Here is a 14,484-nt window from a genome sequence, read left to right as displayed (position 1 = left end):
GGGGCAATATGCGGTCTCTATGGGGCTCTATGGGGCACTATTGGTTCCTATGGGGTCTCTATGGGGCCATATGGGTCTCTATGGTGTCTCTATGGGTCCCTATGGGGTCTTTATGGGGCTCTGTGGGGTCTCTATAGGGCACTGTGTGTCCCTATGGGGCACAATGGGACTCTATGGGTCCCTATGGGTCCCTATGGGTCTCTATGGGGCACAGTGGGGCGCTATGGGGTCTCCATGGGTCTCTATGGGGCACTACATCCTCTTCGAGAATCCCCCATTTAACCCGAAAATCACGCGTTTTCTGCTCAGAAACCCCACGGCGTTATATGGGGTTTCTATGGGGCACTATGGGGTCTCTATGGGGCTCTATGTGTCTCTGTGGTGTAACTATGAGCCTCTGTGGGTCCCTATGGGTCTCAATGGGGCACTATTGGGTCTCTATGGGGTTCTATGGGGCACTATGGGGTCTCTACGGGGCTCTTTGAGTCTCAGGGTGTCACTATGGGGTCTCTATGGGTTCCTATGGGTTCCTATGGGTGTCTATGGGGCGCTATGGGTCACTATGGGACAATACTGGGTCTCTATGGGTCCCTATGGGGTCTCTATGGGGCTCTGTGGGATTTCTATAGGGCACTATTGGTCCCTATGGGGTCTCTATGGGACACCATAGGGTCTCTATGGGGTCCCTGTTGGTCCCTATGGGGTCTCTATGGGGCTCTGTGGGATCTCTATAGGGCACTATTGGTCCCTATGGGGCACCATGGGGTCTCTATTGGGAACTATGGGGTCTCTATGGGTCTCTATGGGACGCTATGGGGCTCTATGGGACCACTGTGGGGCACTGTTGGTCACTATGGGGTCTCGATGGGTTCTCTATGGGGCACTGTGGGGTCTCTATGGGTCCCGATGGGGCACTATGGGGTCTGTATGCGTCCCTATGGGGTCTGTATGGGGCGTTATGGGACACTGTTGGTCCCTATGGCGTCTCTATGGGTTTCTATGTGACCCTATGAGTCTCTATGGGTCTCTATGGGGTTCCTGTGGGTCCCTATGGGGTCTCTGTGGGGCTCTGTGGGATCTCTATAGGGCACTATCTGTCCCTATGGGGTCTCTATGGGGCACTATGGGGTCTTTATTGGGCACTATGGGGTCTCTGTGGGTCTCTACGGGTCACTATGGGGCTCTATGGGGCGCTACTGGGTCTCTATGGGTCTCTATGGGGTTTCTATGGGGCTCTGTGGGATCTCTATAAGGCACTATTGGTCCCTATGGGGCACCATGGGGTCTTTATGGGGCACTATGGGGTCTCTATGGGTCCCGATGGGGCACTAAGGGGTCTGTATGAGTCCCTATGGAGTCTCTATGGGGCGCTATGGGGCACTGTTGGTCACTATGGGGTCTCTATGGGGCTCTATGCGACCCTATGAGTCTCTATGGGTCTCTATGGGTCGCTATGGGGTCCCTGTGGGTCCCTATGGGGTCTCTATGGGACACCATGGGGTCTTAATTGGGCACTATGGGTCTCTATGGGGCTCTATGCGACCCTATGAGAGTCTATGGGTCTCTATGGGGTCCCTGTGGGTCCCTATGGGGTCTCTATGGGACACCATGGGGTCTTTCTTGGGCACTATGGGTCTCTATGGGTCCCTATGGGGCTCTATGGGACCTCTGTGGGGCACTGTTTGTCCCTATGGGGTTTCTATGGGTTGCCATGGGGTCCCTGTGGGTTCCTATGGGGTCTCTATGGGGCACCATGGGGTCTCTATGGGTCTCTATGGGTCTCTGTGGGGTATCTATGAGTCACTATGGGGTCTCTATGGGTCTCTATGGGTCACTATGGGTCCCTGTGGGTCTCTATGGGTCTCTATGGAGTCCCTATGGGTCTCTATGGGCTCTGTGGGGCTCTGTGGGGTATCTATGAGTCTCTATGGGTCTCTGTGGGTCCGTATGGGGTCCCTATGGGACTCTGTGGGCCTCTATGGGTCTCTATGGGTCACTATGGGGTCCCTATGGGTCTCTATGGGTCGCTATGGGGCTCAATGGGACCTCTGTGGGGCACTGTTGGTCCCTATGGCGTCTCTATGTGTTCTTTATGGGGCACTGTTGGTCCCTATGGGTCTCTATGCAACCCTATGAGTCTCTGTGTCTCTATGGGGTCCCTGTGGGGTCTCTATGTGTCTCTATGGGTCGCTATGGGGCTGGAGGGGTCACTTATGGGGCTGGGGGGACACTTATGGGGCAGCCCCACGGCGCAGAGGACGGACAGACGGAGGCGGTCGGACGGACACACTGCATTTATTGGCACTGCGGGCGGCGATGCAACACCTGTGGGAAACGGAGAGCCCCAAAATCCCCCCATTTCAGCCCAAAAATGAACCCTGAAATCCCCCCTTTTCAGCCCAAAAATGGATCCCCAAATTCCCCCATTTCAGCCCAAAAATGAGTCTGAAAATCCCCCCATTTGGGCCCAAAAATGAACCCCCAAATCCCCCCATTTCAACCCCAAAAAGAGCCCCCAAACCCCCCAATTTCAGCCCCAAAAATGAACCCCAAAAGCCCCCCTTTTCAGCCCAAAAATGAGCCCCAAAATCCTCAAATTTCAGCCCAAAAATGGATCCCCAAATTCCCCCATTTCAGCCCAAAAATGAGTCTGAAAATCCCCCCATTTGGGCCCAAAAATGAACCCCCAAATCCCCCCATTTCAACCCCAAAAAGAGCCCCCAAACCCCCCAATTTCAGCCCCAAAAATGAACCCCAAAAGCCCCCCTTTTCAGCCCAAAAATGAGCCCCAAAATCCTCAAATTTCAGCCCAAAAATGGATCCCCAAATTCCCCCATTTCAGCCCAAAAATGAGTCTGAAAATCCCCCCATTTGGGCCCAAAAATGAACCCCCAAATCCCCCCATTTCAACCCCAAAAAGAGCCCCCAAACCCCCCAATTTCAGCCCCAAAAATGAACCCCAAAAGCCCCCCTTTTCAGCCCAAAAATGAGCCCCAAAATCCACAAATTTCAGCCCAAAAATGGACCCCCAAAATCCCCCATTTCAGCCTAAAAAAGAGCCCCCCAAACCCCCCATTTTTACCCCAAAACGAACCCCAAAAGCCCCCCATTTCAGCCCAAAAAAGAGCCCCCAAATCCCCCTATTTCAGCCCAAAAATGACTTCCCCAAATCCCCCAATTTTACCCCAAAAACGAACCCCAAAAGCCCCCAATTTCAGCCCAGAAATGAGCCCCAAACCCCCCAATTTCACCCCAAAAACGAACCCCCAAAATCCCCCCATTTCAGCCCAAAAATGAGCCCCCAAAATCTCCCAATTTTAACCCCAAAAATGAACCCCAAAGCCCCCAATTTGGGCCCAAAAATGAGCCCCCAAATTCCCCCAATTTTACCCCAAAAATGAACCTCAAAAGCCCACAATTTCAGCCCAAAAATGAGCCCCCAAATCCCCCCATTTCAGCCCAAAAACGAACCCCAAAGTCCCCCCATTTCAGCCCAAAAATGAGTCTCAAAATCCCCCAATTTGGGCCCAAAAATGAACCCCAAAAGCCCACAATTTCAGCCCAAAAAAGAGCCCCAAAATCCCCCAATTTGGGCCCAAAAATGAACCCCGAAATCCCATTTCAGCCCAAAAATGGACCCCCAAATTCCCCCATTTCAGCCCAAAAATGAGTCTGAAAATCCCCCATTTCAACCCCTAAAAGTGCCCCCAAATCCCCCAATTTTACCCCAAAAACGAACCCCCAAAGCCCCTAATTTGAGTCGAAAAAAAGAGCCCCCAAATCCCCCCATTTCAGCCCAAAAATGAGCCCCCAAAATCCCCCAATTTGGGCCCAAAAATGAACCCCAAAATCCTCAAATTTCAGCCCAAAAATGGACCCCCAAATCCCCCCATTTCAGTCCCAAAATGGACCCCCAAATTCCCCCATTTCAGCCCCAAAAAAGAGCCCCAAAACCCCCCAATTTTACCCCAAAAACGAACCCCCAAACCCCCCAATTTTACCCCAAAAACGAACCCCAAAAGCCCCCATTTTACCCCAAAAATGAACCCCCAAATGCCCAAATTTCGCCCCAAGAAGAGCCCAAAATCCCACATTTGGCCCCAAATTTCAGCCCAAAACAATCCAAAATCCCAAATCTGACCCCAAAAAGACCCCCAAAAGACCCCAAAATCCCAAATCCAACCCACAATAGACCCCAAAAAGACCCATAAATCCCAAATCCCCCCAAGAAGACCCCAAAAGACCCATAATCCGAAATCCAACCCCCAAAAGACCCCAAAAAGACCCCAAAAGACCCCACAATCCCAAATCCCCCCCCAAAAGACCCCAAAAGACCCCAAAATCCCAAATCCAACCCCCCAAAAGACCCCAAAGACCCCAAAAGACCCCACAATCCCAAATCCCCCCCAAAAAAGACCCCAAAAGACCCCAAAATCCCAAATCCAACCCCCAAAAAGACCCCAAAGACCCCAAAAGACCCCACAATCCCAAATCCCCCCCAAGAAGACCCCAAAAGACCCCAAAATCCCAAATCCAACCCCCAAAAGATCCAAAAAGACCCCAAAATCCCAAATCCAACCCCCAAAAAGACCCCAAAAAGACCCCAAAATCCCAAATCCCCCCCAAAAAACCCCAAAAGACCCCACAATCCCAAATCCCCCCCAAGAAGACCCCAAAAGACCCCAAAATCCCAAATCCAACCCCCCAAAACACCCCAAAGACCCCAAAATCCCAAATCCAACCCCCAAAAAGACCCAAAAAGACCCCAAAATCCCAAATCCCCACCAAAAAGACCCCAAAAAGACCCCAAAATCCCAAATCCAACACCCCAAAAGACCCCAAAAAGACCCAAAATCCGAAATCCAACCCCCAAAAGACCCCAAAAAGAACCCAAAAGACCCCACAATCCCAAATCCCCCCCAAGAAGACCCCAAGAGACCCCAAAATCCCAAATCCCCCAAAAGAACCCAAAAGGCCCCAAAATCCCAAATCCAACCCCCAAAAGATCCAAAAAGACCCCAAAATCCCAAATCCCCCCAAAGAAGACCCCAAAAAAGACCCCAAAATCCCAAATCCAACACCCCAAAAGACCCCAAAAAGACCCAAAATCCGAAATCCAACCCCCAAAAGACCCCAAAAAGAACCCAAAAGACCCCAAAATCCCAAATCCCCCCCAAAAGACCCCAAAATCCCACATCCAACCCTCAAAAAGACCCCAAAAAGACCCCAAAATCCAAAATCTCCCCCAAAAAGACCCCAGAAAAGACCCCAAAATCCCAAATCCAACCCTCAAAAAGACCCCAAAAAAGACCCCAAAATCCCAAATCCAACCCCCAAAAGACTCCAGAAAGACCCAAAAAGACCCCAAAATCCCCCCCAAAAGACCCCCAAATCCCAAATCCCCCCCAGAAGACTCCAAAATCCCAAATCCAACCCTCAAAAAGACCCCAAAAGACCCCAAAATTCCAAATCCAACCCCCAAAAGACTCCAGAAAGACCCCAAAATCCCAAATCCAACCCACAAAATACCCCAAAAAATACCCCAAAATCCCAAATCCCCCCCAAAAGACCCCAAAATCCGAAATCCAACCCTCAAAAAGACCCCCAAAAGACCCCAAAATCCAAAATCCCCCCAAAAAAGACCCCAAAAAAGACCCCAAAATCCCAAATCCCCCCCAAAAGACCCCAAAAAGACCCCCAAAAGACCCCAAAATCCCAAATCCAATCCCCCAAAAGACCCCAAAAGACCCCAAAAGACCCCAAAATCCCAAATCCCCCCCAAAGTACCCCAAAATCCCAAATCCCACCCCCAAAAGACCCCAAAATCCGAAATCCAACCCTCAAAAAGACCCCAAAAAAGACCCCAAAATCCCAAATCCCACCCCCAAAAGACCCCCAAATCCCAAAGCGACCCCAAATGGCCCCAAATCGCAGCGTCTCACCCCAAAACGCCGCTCTGCGATGCGATCCTCATTGGGGCACTGCGGGGAGAGAACAGCGCTGCCCCACTGCGCCCCATACAGACCCCATAGGGACCCCATTGGGACCCCATGGATACCCCATAGAGACCCCATAGAGACCCCATGGATACCCCATTGAGACCCCATAGGGACCCCATAGGGACCCCATGGATACCCCATAGAGACCCCATAGGGATCCCATAGAGATCCCATAGAGACCCATAAAGCCCCACTGGGACCCATAGAGACCCCATAGAGACCCCATTGGGACCCCATTGAGACCCCCATGGGATACCCCATTGAGACCCCATAGAGACCCCATAGAGACCCCATAGGGACCCCATAGAGACCCCATGGATACCCCATTGAGACCCCATAGGGACCCCATAGGGACCCCATGGATACCCCATAGAGACCCCATAGGGATCCCATAGAGATCCCATAGAGACCCATAAAGCCCCACTGGGACCCATAGAGACCCCATAGAGACCCCATAGGGACCCCATTGAGACCCCATTGGGACCCCATAGAGACCCCATAGAGACCCCATAGAGACCCCATTGGGACCCCATTGGGACCCCATTGAGACCCCCATGGGATACCCCATGGATACCCCATAGAGACCCCATAGAGACCCCATAGAGACCCCATGGATACCCCATTGAGACCCCATAGGGACCCCATAGGGACCCCATGGATACCCCATAGAGACCCCATAGGGATCCCATAGAGATCCCATAGAGACCCATAAAGCCCCACTGGGACCCATAGAGACCCCATAGAGACCCCATAGGGACCCCATTGAGACCCCATTGGGACCCCATAGAGACCCCATAGAGACCCCATAGAGACCCCATTGGGACCCCCATGGGATACCCCATTGAGACCCCATAGAGACCCCATTGAGACCCCATTGGGACCCCATAGAGACCCCATAGAGACCCCATTGGGACCCCATTGAGACCCCCATGGGATACCCCATTGAGACCCCATAGAGACCCCATAGGGACCCCATAAAGACCCCATGGATACCCCATTGAGACCCCATAGGGACCCCATAGGGACCCCATGGATACCCCATAGAGACCCCATAGGGATCCCATAGAGATCCCATAGAGACCCATAAAGCCCCACTGGGACCCATAGAGACCCCATAGAGACCCCATAGGGACCCCATTGAGACCCCATTGGGACCCCATAGAGACCCCATAGAGACCCCATTGGGACCCCATTGAGACCCCCATGGGATACCCCATTGAGACCCCATAGAGACCCCATTGAGACCCCATAGGGACCCCATTGAGACCCCATTGAGACCCCATTGGGACCCCATTGGGACCCCCATGGGATACCCCATTGAGACCCCATAGGGACCCCACGAATACCTCATAAAGACCCCATGGATACCCCAAAGATACCGCATAGAGACCCCATAGAGACCCCACGGATACCCCATAGAGACCCCATTGCTACCCCATACATATCCCATAGCTGACCCCATACCCCCCATATCCCCCCATAGCCCCCATACCCCCCATATTCCCCCATATCTGACCCTATATCCCCCCATAGCCCCCATTTCCCCCCATAGCTGACCCTATACCCCCCATATCCCCCCATACCTGACCCTATATCCCCCCATAGCCCCCATTTCCCCCCACATCTGACCCTATACCCCCCATATTCCCCCATATCTGACCCCATACCCCCATATCCCCCCATATCTGACCCTATATCCCCCCATAGCCCCCATTTCCCCCCATAGCTGACCCTATACCCCCCATATTCCCCCATATCTGACCCCATACCCCCCAATACCCCCCCATATCTGACCCCATATCCCCCCATAGCCCCCACATCTGACCCCATACCCCCCATATCCCCCCACTGCTGACCCCATAGCCCCCATATCCCCCCATATCTGACCCCATATCCCCCCATAGCCCCCATTTCCCCCATATCTGACCCCATATCCCCCCATATCCCCCCGTATCTGACCCCATACCCCCCATATCCCCCCATAGCTGACCCTATACCCCCCATATACCTCCATATCTGACGCCATACCCCCCATATCCCCCCATAGATGACCTATAACCCCCATATCCCCCCATTGCTGACCCCATAGCCCCCATATCCCCCCATATCTGACCTCATACCCCCCGATATGCCCCCATATCTGACCCCATACTCCCCAATACCCCCCATAGCCCCCCATATCTGACCCCATACGCCCCCCCCAGCCCCATATCTCCCCCCTGCCGTCCAGGCGGCACTCGGTGGTGCCCTCCCCCATCTCGTTGACGGCCCTACAGCCGTAGGTGCCCCCATATCCCCATATAACCCCCCCATATCCCCCCATAACTGACCCTATACCCCCCATATCCCCGCATAGCCCCCCAGTACCCCCCATAGCTGACCCCATACCCCCCATAGCTGACCCCATACCCCCCATATTCCCCCATATCTGACCCCATAGCCCCCATATCCCCCCATATCTGACCCCATACCCCCCATATCCCCCAATACCCCCCATATCTGACCCCATACCCCCCATATCCCCCAATACCCCCCATATCTGACCCCATACCCCCCACTACCCCCCATAGCCCCCCATATCTGACCCCATACCCCCCCCCAGCCCCATATCTCACCCCTGACATCCAGGCGGCACTCGGTGGTGCCCTCCCCCATCTCGTTGACGGCCCTACAGCCGTAGGTGCCCCCATATCCCCATATAACCCCCCCATATCCCCCCATAACTGACCCTATACCCCCCATAGCCCCCCATAGCCCCCCAATACCCCCCATAGCTGACCCCATACCCCCCATAGCTGACCCCATACCCCCATATCCCTCCATATCTGACCCCATATCCCCCATAGCTGACCCCATACCCCCCATACCCCCCATATCCCCCCATATCTGACCCTATATCCCCCCATAGCCCCCATTTCCCCCCATAGCTGACCCTATACCCCCCATATACCCCCATATCCCCCCATATCTGACCCTATATCCCCCCATAGCCCCCATATCCCCCCATATCTGACCCCATATCCCCCAATACCCCCCCATATACCTCCATATCTGACTCCATACCCCCCATATCCCCCCATATCTGACCCCATACCCCCCATATCCCCCTATAGCCCCCCAAATCTGACCCCATACCCCCCCATAACCCCCCCCCCCCAGCCCCATATCTCCCCCCTGCCGTCCAGGCGGCACTCGGTGGTGGCCTCCCCCATCTCGTTGACGGCCCTACAGCCGTAGGTGCCCCCATATCCCCATATAACCCCCCCATATCCCCCCATAACTGACCCTATACCCCCCATATCCCCGCATAGCCCCCCAATACCCCCCATAGCTGACCCCATACCCCCCATAGCTGACCCCATACCCCCCATATTCCCCCATATCTGACCCCATAGCCCCCATATCCCCCCATATCTGACCCCATACCCCCCATATCCCCCAATACCCCCCATATCTGACCCCATACCCCCCACTACCCCCCATATCCCCCCAAATCTGACCCCATACCCCCCCATAACCCCCCCCCCCAGCCCCATATCTCACCCCTGACGTCCAGGCGGCACTCGGTGGTGGCCTCCCCCATCTCGTTGACGGCCCTACAGCCGTAGGTGCCCCCATCGAAGGGGCTGGGCCGGCGGATGAGGAGGCTCAGCACCCCCAAACCGTGGCGGGAAAGGAATTTGGGGTCCGCCCCGATCTCCACGCTGTTCTTCAGCCACGTCACCTTCGGCTGGAAAAGGGGGGGGGGGGGGAATAAATGGAACCCCATAGGGACCCCGCAGGGACACCACAGGGACCCCAGGAATGCCCCACAGAGAGCCCATAAGAACCCCATAGGGACCCCAGAAATGCCCCACAGAGAGCCCATAAGAACCCCATAGGGACCCCAGAAATGCCCCATAGAGAGCCCATAGGGAGTCCATAAATGCCCCGTAGAGAGCCCATAGAGAGCCCATAGGGAGCCCATAAATGCCCCATAGAGAGCCCATAGGGACCCCATAAATGCCCCGCAGAGAGCCCATAGGGACCCTATAAATACCCCATAGAGAGCCCATAGGGACCCCATAGGGACCCCATAAATACCCCATAGAGAGCCAATAGAGACCCCATAGGGACCCCATAAATGCCCCATAGAGAGCCCATAGGGACCCCATAGGGACCCCATAGGGTGCCCATAGAGATCCCATAGGGACCCCACAGGGACCCCAGGAATGCCTCACAGAGAGCCCATAGAGACCCCATAAATGCCCCATAGAGACCCCATAGGGTGCCCATAAATGCCCCATAGGGACCCCATAAATACCCCGTAGAGCGCCCATAAATGCCCCATAGGGACCCCATAAATACCCCGTAGAGCGCCCATAGAGAGCCCATAGGGACCCCATAAATGCCCCGCAGAGAGCCCATAGGGACCCTATAAATACCCCATAGAGAGCCCATAGGGACCCCATAGAGACCCCATAAATACCCCATAGAGAGCCCATAGGGACCCCATAAATGCCCCATAGAGAGCCCATAGGGACCCCATAGGGACCCCATAGGGTGCCCATAGAGACCCCATAGGGACCCCACAGGGACCCCAGGAATGCCTCACAGAGAGCCCATAGAGACCCCATAAATGCCCCGTAGAGACCCCATAGGGTGCCCATAAATGCCCCATAGGGACCCCATAAATACCCCGTAGAGCGCCCATAAATGCCCCATAGGGACCCCATAAATACCCCGTAGAGCGCCCATAGAGAGCCCATAGGGAGCCCATAAATGCCCCATAGAGAGCCCATAGGGACCCCATAAATGCCCCGCAGAGAGCCCATAGGGACCCTATAAATACCCCATAGAGAGCCCATAGGGACCCCATAGAGACCCCATAAATACCCCATAGAGAGCCAATAGAGACCCCATAGGGACCCCATAAATGCCCCATAGAGAGCCCATAGGGACCCCATAGGGACCCCATAGGGTGCCCATAGAGACCCCATAGGGACCCCACAGGGACCCCAGGAATGCCTCACAGAGAGCCCATAGAGACCCCATAAATGCCCCGTAGAGACCCCATAGGGTGCCCATAAATGCCCCATAGGGACCCCATAAATACCCCGTAGAGCGCCCATAGAGAGCCCATAGGGAGCCCATAAATGCCCCATAGAGAGCCCATAGAGAGCCCATAGGGAGCGCATAAATGCCCCATAGAGAGCCCATAGAGATCCCAAAGGGACCCTATAAATACCCCATAGAGAGCCCATAGGGACCCCATAAATGCCCCGTAGAGAGCCCATAGAGAGCCCATAGGGACTCCATAGGGACCCCATAAATGCCCCATAGAGAGCCCATAGAGAGCCCATAGAGAGCCCATAGTGACCCCATACCCATCCCCACCACACAGAGTCCCCACAGCGGCCCACAAGGACCCATACTGACCCATGGAGCCCCTTAGAGACCCCATAGTGCCCCATAGAGACCCACAGTGACTCATAGATACCCCACAGAGACCCACAGAGCCCATAGAGACCCACAGGGACTCCATAGAGACCCATAGAGACCCACAGGGACCCATAGTGACCCATAGAGACCCATAGAGACCCCATAGTGACTCATAGATACCCCACAGAGACCCATAGAGCCCCATAGAGACCCACAGGGACCCATAGAGACCCATAGAGACCCCATAGATGCCCCATGGAAAGCCCATAGAGAGCCCATAGAGACCCCATAGGGTGCCCATAAATGCCCCATAGAGACCCCATAGGAACCCCATAAATGCCCCATAGAGACCCATAGAGACCCCATAGGGACTCCATAGGGACCCCAGAAATGCCCCATAGAGAGCCCATAGAGATCCCAAAGGGACCCTATAAATACCCCATAGAGAGCCCATAGGGACCCTATAAATACCCCATAGAGAGCCCATAGGGACCCCATAAATGCCCCATAGAGAGCCCATAGAGACCCCATAGGGACCCCATAAATACCCCATAGAGAGCCCATAGGGTGCCCATAAATGCCCCGCAGAAAGCCCATAGGGACCCTATAAATACCCCATAGAGAGCCCATAGGGACCCCATAGGGACTCCATAGGGACCCCAGAAATGCCCCATAGAGAGCCCATAGAGATCCCAAAGGGACCCTATAAATACCCCATAGAGAGCCCATAGGGACCCTATAAATACCCCATAGAGAGCCCATAGGGAGCCCATAAATGCCCCATAGAGAGCCCATAGAGACCCCATAGGGACCCCATAAATACCCCATAGAGAGCCCATAGGGTGCCCATAAATGCCCCGCAGAAAGCCCATAGGGACCCTATAAATACCCCATAGAGAGCCCATAGGGACCCTATAAATACCCCATAGAGAGCCCATAGGGAGCCCATAGAGACCCCATAAATGCCCCATAGAGAGCCCATAGGGACCCATAGGGACCCCATAAATACCCCATAGAGAGCCCATAGGGACCCTATAAATACCCCATAGAGAGCCCATAGGGACCCCATAGAGACCCCATAAATGCCCCATAGAGAGCCCATAGGGACCCATAGGGACCCCATAAATACCCCATAGAGAGCCCATAGGGACCCTATAAATACCCCATAGAGAGCCCATAGGGACCCCATAGGGTGCCCATAGAGACCCCATAGGGACCCCACAGGGACCCCAGGAATGCCCCACAGAGAGCCCATAGAGACCCCATAAATGCCCCGTAGAGACCCCATAGGGTGCCCATAAATGCCCCATTGAGAGCCCATAGAGAGCCCATAGGGACCCCATAAATGCCTCATAGAGAGCCCATAGGGACCCCATAAATGCCCCACAGAGACCCATAGAGGCCCCATACCCCCCCCATACCCCCCCCACCCCATAGAGACCCCACAGCGGCCCCATACTTTGGGGTGACCCCGCACAGCGCAGTTTAGGGTCACGGTGTACCCCATAACCACCCCATATCCACCCCATACCCACCCCATATCCCCCCCACACCCCATAACCACCCTATAGAGACCCCATATCCCCCCCCCCACCCCATAGAGACCCCACAGCGGCCCCATACTTTGGGGTGACCCCGCACGGCGCAGTTTAGGGTCATGGTGTACCCCATAACCACCCCATAACCACCCCCTATCCCCCCTCCCACCCCATAGAGACCCCACAGCGGCCCACAGGGACCCATAGTGACCCATAGAGCCCCATAGTGCCCCATAGAGACCCACAGAGACCCACAGAGACCCACAGTGACTCATAGATACCCCACAGAGCCCATAGAGACCCATAGGGACTCCATAGAGACCCATAGTGACCCATAGAGCCCCATAGAGCCCCATAGAGACCCCATAGTGACTCATAGATACCCCACAAAGCCCCACAGAGCCCATAGAGACCCATAGGGACTCCATAGAGACCCATAGAGACCCACAGGGACCCATAGTGACCCATAGAGCCCCATAGAGCCCCATAGAGACCCCATAGTGCCCCATAGTGACTCATAGATACCCCACAGAGACCCATAGAGCCCCATAGAGACCCACAGGGACCCATAGAGACCCATAGGGACCCCATAGAGACCCATAGGGACCCATAGGGACCCACAGAGTCCCATAGGGACCCCATACGGACCCACAGAGACCCATAGAGCCCCATAGAGACCCACAGGGACCCATAGAGACCCATAGGGACCCCATAGAGACCCATAGGGACCCATAGGGACCCACAGAGACCCATAGGGACCCCATACGGACCCACAGAGACCCATAGAGCCCCATAGAGACCCATAGGGACCCCATAGTGACCCATAGAGACCCATAGAGGCCCACAGAGTCCCATAGGGACCCCATATGGACTCACAGAGACCCACAGAGACTCATAGATACCCCACAGAGACCCACAGAGCCCCATAGAGACCAATAGGGACCCACAGATACCCATAGAGCCCCATAGAGACCCACAGGGACCCATAGTGACCCATAGAGCCCATAGAGACCCATAGTGACCCATAGAGCCCATAGAGACCCATAGGGACCCCATAGAGACCCCATAGTGCCCCATAGAGACCCATAGAGACCCCATAGAGACCCCATAGAGACCCCATACCCCCCTCCCACCCCATAGAGACCCCACAGCGGCCCCATACTTTGGGGTGACCCCGCACGGCGCAGTTTAGGGTCACGGTGTACCCCGCCACGACGCTGCGGTCCACCAATGGGGTGAGGAACTGTGGGGCGGCGCGGAGGTCGCGTTCCTTATAGGGCACCATCTTTAGGGTCAGCCCTGGAGGGGGGAGAAACGCGGTTATGGGGCGCCCCAGAAGTCAAAGAGTGGGGGCGACCCCATAGAGCGGTCCCATCGCCCCATAGCGGGACCCCAAATCCCATCGGGACACCGTAAACCACGTAAGTGATGCCATCGCCCCATAAGTGTCCCCATAAGCGACCCCACAAAACCCATAAGTGACCGCTTGACCCCATAAGTTACCCCACGACCCCTTAAGTGGCCCC

At 55.0% G+C, this 14,484-nt stretch overlaps 1 protein-coding gene across 1 annotated transcript in view; it reads right to left on the bottom strand.

Moving 5' to 3' along the window:
• Positions 1-2,288: 2,288 nt before the first annotated feature.
• Positions 2,289-14,484, bottom strand: part of MYBPC2 (myosin binding protein C, fast type) — a gene marked incomplete at its 5' end in the record, with an annotated part of 51,903 nt that continues 39,707 nt past the window's right edge. Inside the window, 4 exon segments of the mRNA NM_001044659.1 lie at positions 2,289-2,325; positions 5,943-5,981; positions 9,543-9,729; positions 14,121-14,257. Coding sequence (NP_001038124.1) covers positions 5,971-5,981; positions 9,543-9,729; positions 14,121-14,257 — 335 coding nt within the window.

The sequence above is a fragment of the Gallus gallus genome, assembly GCF_016699485.2.
Source record: "Gallus gallus isolate bGalGal1 chromosome 31 unlocalized genomic scaffold, bGalGal1.mat.broiler.GRCg7b 31_unloc3, whole genome shotgun sequence".
NCBI lineage: Eukaryota > Metazoa > Chordata > Aves > Galliformes > Phasianidae > Gallus > Gallus gallus.
Note: the sequence above shows the minus strand (reverse complement) of the source record. Positions and strands in the feature narration are given on the sequence as shown.